This window comes from Coffea arabica, chromosome 7c (genome assembly GCF_036785885.1).
Source record: "Coffea arabica cultivar ET-39 chromosome 7c, Coffea Arabica ET-39 HiFi, whole genome shotgun sequence".
Taxonomy (NCBI): Eukaryota; Viridiplantae; Streptophyta; class Magnoliopsida; order Gentianales; family Rubiaceae; genus Coffea; species Coffea arabica.
Window position 1 is genome coordinate 23,517,295 of NC_092322.1, and position 6,182 is coordinate 23,523,476.

At 38.4% G+C, this 6,182-nt stretch overlaps 1 protein-coding gene across 2 annotated transcripts; it reads right to left on the reverse strand.

Moving 5' to 3' along the window:
• Positions 1–399: 399 nt before the first annotated feature.
• On the reverse strand, positions 400–5,683 carry LOC113700069 (E3 ubiquitin-protein ligase ORTHRUS 2-like). 2 transcript variants are annotated; one of them, XM_027220506.2, is made up of 9 exons: positions 5,012–5,677; positions 3,276–3,808; positions 2,960–3,085; positions 2,455–2,554; positions 2,302–2,363; positions 2,117–2,219; positions 1,758–1,899; positions 1,453–1,670; positions 400–1,218 (listed from the first exon to the last, which is right to left on the reverse strand). In XM_027220506.2, exons 1-9 carry the CDS (start codon positions 5,486–5,488, stop codon positions 700–702), a joined length of 2,280 nt encoding a protein of 759 aa, XP_027076307.1. In that variant the 5' UTR covers positions 5,489–5,677; the 3' UTR covers positions 400–699. The 2 variants fall into 2 exon arrangements, with proteins under 2 accessions (XP_027076307.1, XP_027076308.1); XM_027220507.2 differs by lacking the exon at positions 400–1,218 and having other exon boundaries at positions 1,549–1,670; positions 2,046–2,219; positions 5,012–5,683.
• Between the last annotated feature and the right edge of the window lie 499 nt (positions 5,684–6,182).

Sequence of the window (6,182 nt, forward strand, 5' to 3'; positions counted from 1 at the left end):
TTTTAATTTGTTTATTTGTTTGATTATTTTTTAGCTTAAGTTGGGTAATGAACACCCAACATAAATATCCAAATCACCCAAAACATATATGAATTTTTATTACCCAACCCAAAATTGACCCAACACCCAATTTACCAAACCCAACCTCTCAAATTAGTGGGTGAGTTATTGAATTTTGAACATAATTGTCAGGTCTACTCATCAATAAACTGGAGCAGCAGATGAACTCAGAGCCTAAAATGGTCAAGATTATACACATCCCCAACAAATTTGACTATTAACTGTAGTTTGCCTCTTAGTTTGTTCTGAGATGCATCTTCTGTATGCTTATGAGTGATAACTTCAAGAATTTGATCTGCTCACTATTTAACAATAAGGAATATAAACAAGAATACAATATCCAGACAAGATAATCAAGAGTCAAATTTGCCTTGCTCAAATGCTCAAATAGTTGGTTAACAGAACAGTTAAGAGAAAATTCCATCATCAAAAGCCAGCCAAGAGGCATTCACTTCCAACAAGTTATAGAAGCGAAGCATCAAAACATTGTACATTGTAGCTCCAGAAAACCTTTCAGCATTGAGTCTCCAAACTTGCCAACACGCAGAAATAGTCAACCATCTTAACTTGCCCAACCCAGCTTCTCCAAATTAATCAGACTAACCATGCCAAAGAGAATTACTCCCCGAGCGATGGCAACTATGCACAATTATCCTCATCTGGCCCTGCCTTACTTCTTTTACTTCTGGTCTTCACACCACCATCCAAACTGGCTGAGACATTACCATCACCAGTCTTTCTCTTGTTCCTAGTCTTGCCTTCAGACAGTTTAGACTTGGCAAGTTTGCTTTTCGCAGCTTCAGACTTATCTATGAATTTATTTAGTGATATCTCAGCATTGCTGGCTTTCTTCAGCTTTTCCTGGGATTTACTATCATTAAGAGATTTAACAATGCCTTCAGTCTTATCCTTCACCACCTCCAAACCTCCAGAATTTACATCACAATTCTCTTTATCTCCAGCAAGCATATCTAATTTTGCATCCGTGCCTTCAGCCTCTTCAATTAAATCTAGACTTGTAACTCTAACATCAGCATCTTCAGATAACGCTGCTTCTGTGTCTTCTTTACAATCATCAATTTGTTCACCACACTCCACATTGTCTTCTTCAGTCTCATGCTTAAGTGATTCTATCACATCCATCAACTCCCTGTTTACCTGCCACAAAGTAAATTCTCAGGGGTAGCGAGGGACTTGATAGATATTGTTCTTTTCACAGGTGGGATTTGATAAACTCAACATCTAAAATACCAGAACAATCACCTTGAGCACTATAACCATCAATTAAACAAATTAAAAGAAACTTTGATAAATGATTTCAAGACCATATTAACTCTTGTAACACCAAAGTGACTAATTCAACACATAAAATTGATATAACTCTTGCAGTACCTGGGGATTCAGAAGGAATTCAGATATGTCATTTTTGCAAGATGGGCATTTCATGATATTCTTCTGTGCACGTAAAGTTCGTCTTCCCTCACATGTCCGCTGTCTTATGAAAGATTGACCTGCAAAGGCACCTTCCAGGCATGCCTTGCAGAAGTTATGAGCACATGGTGTTGTAAGGGGGTCGACCATCACTTTGTGGCAAATAAGGCAGCCAAATTCTGCAAAATGAATGTATTCCCTTTTATTTAGGTAACCTTCAAATTGCCTACTCATCTTGTATGCAACAACTACATCAAGACATATACCTTTCAAAAGCCTTTCTTTCACAGATAACTTCTTCTGACGTCTAACTTTCCTAGTTTTATTTCCCCCTTCATCACAATCATCATCAACTTGGACTCGACTGTCTGGAGGAGGCTTCTTCCACATCCAGCAACATTTTCCTCCCTGCATATCAAATGCATTATCACAGAAATTAACCAGAATAAACAATGATCTTTATCTAGTCAATATACAACAAAGGATATGAAACATGAAAAATAGTACAAGAAATGGAGCTCGACAAAGAATCACAAGAAGAAAGCTCAGTGTACCTGATGCATGCTATTATGGACAGGAACAGAAAGAAAACAAAGCAGTAAAGCCAGTCTGTAGCAATTCTCACATTATAATCCCAGGCAGGTGTTCCCTTTCTTGTTGTAATATCACTAGCATCTTTCAACTCCTTGATGCTAGGCAGAGGCCTTGGACGATCCCCATGAGATTCACTGCAGTTATTTAAGAGAGCATTAAGTGAAGAGGAACAGCCACACAAAAGCCAATACGAGTTTATGAGGACAAACAAGGCACCTTGTCCACGGAGCAGGTTCATTATCACAACGAACAAACAAATACCGACACATCAAAAAACCCTGGAATAACAATTAAGAGTCAGAAAACATTTTTGACAATTGATGTATAACAGGCAAAAGATGATACACAGAATTTTATAAATCATCTTACTTGCTTCCCAACTTTACGCCAACATTGTTCAATCCTGTAAACTCCATCATATCTTACTCCTTTCTCTGGTGCATAAGAGGAACGTTTCTCCTTGTGGGATCTACATAAATAAAGGTAAAACTCATAAGACACTAGAACGTTCTTACAGAAATCACAGATTAAGAATTCCAAATATACAAACTAGTAAATACATGAGGTACATGTATCAGGGGGAAAAATAGTGACTGCAACCTGAACCAAGATGATAATCATCTCAAGGTCTACTAGTTTATGCTAAGAACTTTCTCCCCATCATGCTTTAAGACAATTACCTAACTTTGAAAGGGAAATCTAAACTTATCAGAGTCATGGACTCCGTGCAATGCAGTATACCATGTTTTTGGCTTCTCTCTGAATTCAAATAAGAGAAGTTAGAAGGGGGAGAAAATGAGGTGGTAAAAGCAGATATTTTATTTAACCTATCTACACCACATTCTACCAACACTAGTAATTAGGTCCAGCTTACCTCACAACTCGAACCGGATAGCCTTTACGACAACTGACCCGTAATGCTTCATTGAGCTTGTCAAACTTCTGGTCAAAAGACTGTGTCTTGTTTGTCCTTTTATTGCCACTAAGATCTCTTCCTCCACTATCCAAAATCCCATCAAAATGAAATTATGGCAAAACAAATAAATAATATAAACAGCAAAATGAAAAGAAAAGACTGGAAAAAATAAAAAGAAAACTGCATGAAGATAATAATGTGAGAGAGGATAAAATCAACATAAACACATTAAAAAAGACCAAAAAACAAGAGCAGAGGTCATGCATTTCCATACCTTCCAGTGTAGAGGAACCACTCACCATGGTCTTCATCATCCTCGTACCCTCCAGATAGTGCAACTGACTGGGCACCATAATCTGACTGTCCAGCAATACCAGCAACATGAGGAAAGTGAGCACCCCATTGCCTGCATTCCATTCGATCCTCCCAAGTCTCTCCGACCATCACACCCTGGTTCCTTTCAGGATCATTTTCTGGTGGAATTGGTCCAAAATGATCATGAGGAATTGTGACAAAAATCTTTCCACTACAGGCATTAGCCTTTCCAGATTTTTTTGCGCGTTCAGTGACAAATGCTTTGTCAGGACGACTTTGATTGTGAATAAAATGAGCCACCTTTGGCAGCCCCCCTGGAGCACTAGAATTGAACATCTTGGCCGTTCGAATAGCAAAGACAAGTGCAGAATTAATTCTAGGCTCTCTTGCCATCTTGGCTGGAATGGCGTTGCGGCAATTCGCACAGGTGTGCTTCCCCTGGCTGACCCACTTTTGAAAGCACTTCAAGCAAAAATTGTGACCACATGGAGTCTAAAACCAAGAAGAATGCATTCAGATGATCAGTATTTATAATCCTTTCGGTTAAACATTGTAATAGCTTCAGTAAAATCTATTAGGACGATTGATGGTCAACACAGGAACCAGCAAACAGGAAGATAAGCCACAGTAAATGTAGAAACAGAACACTAATCGCTGTGGCAACAATACAATCATGCAAGTTCTAGCAAGAAGAGCATGACATATCAAGATTTTCAAAAACTTGAGGATCATCGCTTATCTTATATCTAAGGCTAGCACAAGGCGACACACGAGTCTGGAATTCCAATAAACGCCCATTCATAGTAGAGTTGGGCAGAACAAGTCAGAATACAAATACAGAATATAAGAAACCTCAAGAAAGAGCTTCATGTCATTACATGCTTCAATAGACAAGCAAGAGCTGATATGGCCGGCTACCATAAGTTAAGTGAAGCCATTAACAACACTAGTCAAAAACGAAATTAGCCCCATGTTATTCTTCGAAGCTTACCACCTGGTGGAGTAACATCTATGGCTCCATTCTACTGCTTCTGAAGCTAAGGCTTTGTCAGAAATCAAGCCAATGCAGAACCATTGCAATATTTATACACAAAGAAAAAATTGGATGCCAGAAAGAGAGGAAAATCAGCCCATATAACTGCAGAATGTATAAAAATAAATAATTAATTAATTAATAAAACAGAATTGAATAGTGCACATCTGCCTTAGCCTACAATCTAAAACTTTTGATTCCACCAAGTACTCTTTGACAATGACTCCAATGAATAACCAAACTGAGTTAAATCTAACAACAATGTCAAGGGAAAAACACCTCAACATTAGTCGAAATGTAGAGAGAGCCCATGATGCTCTGCCGCTGTTTCAACTTTCCCCTGCCACAGTTTCATTTGCGCTACAAATGAATAAATGCTTTCACAAAAGACCAATCATTCCCAAATTCCATTGCTAAATTTCACAAAATACCACTCAAAATAAAAATTACTTTAAAAAGGAAATAAAACAAAAGAACCGTCAACAGGGTAACAAAAAACAAGCTTTCCGCAACATGCTTTTGTTTTTCGAATCAGCATCAGAATATACACGATTTTCTTTCTTTTTCAGGGTTCAAAAAAAGCAACTATTGAGGATTCATTTGGCAGAGAGAAATATTTAAAACAAAAAAAGGAAAGAGAGAGACAGAGTCATAATACCGACCGTGACAGGTCTATCGGGAAGCTGCATGCAAATGGAGCAGTACAACTTCTGGTCAAGAAGATCCAAAACGTCGTTGCTCTTACTCCTCTCGCCATCGTCATTACAATCGGGAACGACATCGGATGATTCTCCGCTCAACAGTTGCTGCCGTCGCTTGGCTTTCTCATGGTCGGAGAGAGAAGGGTCGGCCTGGATGGCTCGGATGGCGGCAATCAAATCGGCTGAAGAAGCATCAGCAGGAGGAGGTGGCACAAGAGAGGATACGGGTTGTTGTTGTTCTTGCTGGTCGCAGTCTGGACAGTCCCAGAGAGCAGCACTGGCCATGGATTCCGGCCGCCGGTCGGAAGAGAGGCACGGGAGATGCCAAGGAGTAATACAAGTCTTGCAAGTGAGGGTGTCATGTGGAGGAGGCTTGGTCTTGCAGACCATGCATAGGCCATCACCATCGCAGGGCAGGCCGCTGCTAACTTGAGTCATCGGATGTTGATCGGCGGCAGTGGTGGTTGTGGCGGAGCCGATGGTGGTGGTGGTTTCAAACTCCACCTTACTTAAATATAAATAATGTTAACTAGTGAGTAGTAAAGAGTGATGATTTGATTTGAGATCAGAACTGAGAAGGGAGTGGGTGAATTTAAGGGGGGGAATTTTGTGAGGGCTGGGGGCGGGAGTGACGATTGATTTGCCTGCCCCTAGTTTTTGGGCTCTTGGGAGATTTAATTTAATAATAATATTAGTGCCAAAGCACACCTACAATTTAAAAATAAAAGGTAAAATAGAGAAAATACGTATGTGATTTCGTCAAAAGATAATCTTTCAAAATAAAAAGTAAAATACAAAAAATGCGTGTGATTTCGTCAAAAAATAACTGATCATTTTACGATTTTGAAACATTCAAAAAACTTTCATGTACTTAAAGTGATATGAAATTTGATTTTATGACCTATTACGTCACAAGAGATTCGTAAAAATCAAAATCATATATATAGTTTTTACTATTGAAAAAGTTATTGATCTTTTAATTATTTTCTATGAGATTATAGTTAACTTGATATAAATAATTGTATTAGTAATATTTAATTAGGTAGTTAAGTTTAAAGTTAATATTAAACGAAATTAGTTTTAGTTTTATTGAATGTTATTACTAGAGAAAGCAAGAGTTTTTTTAACAATG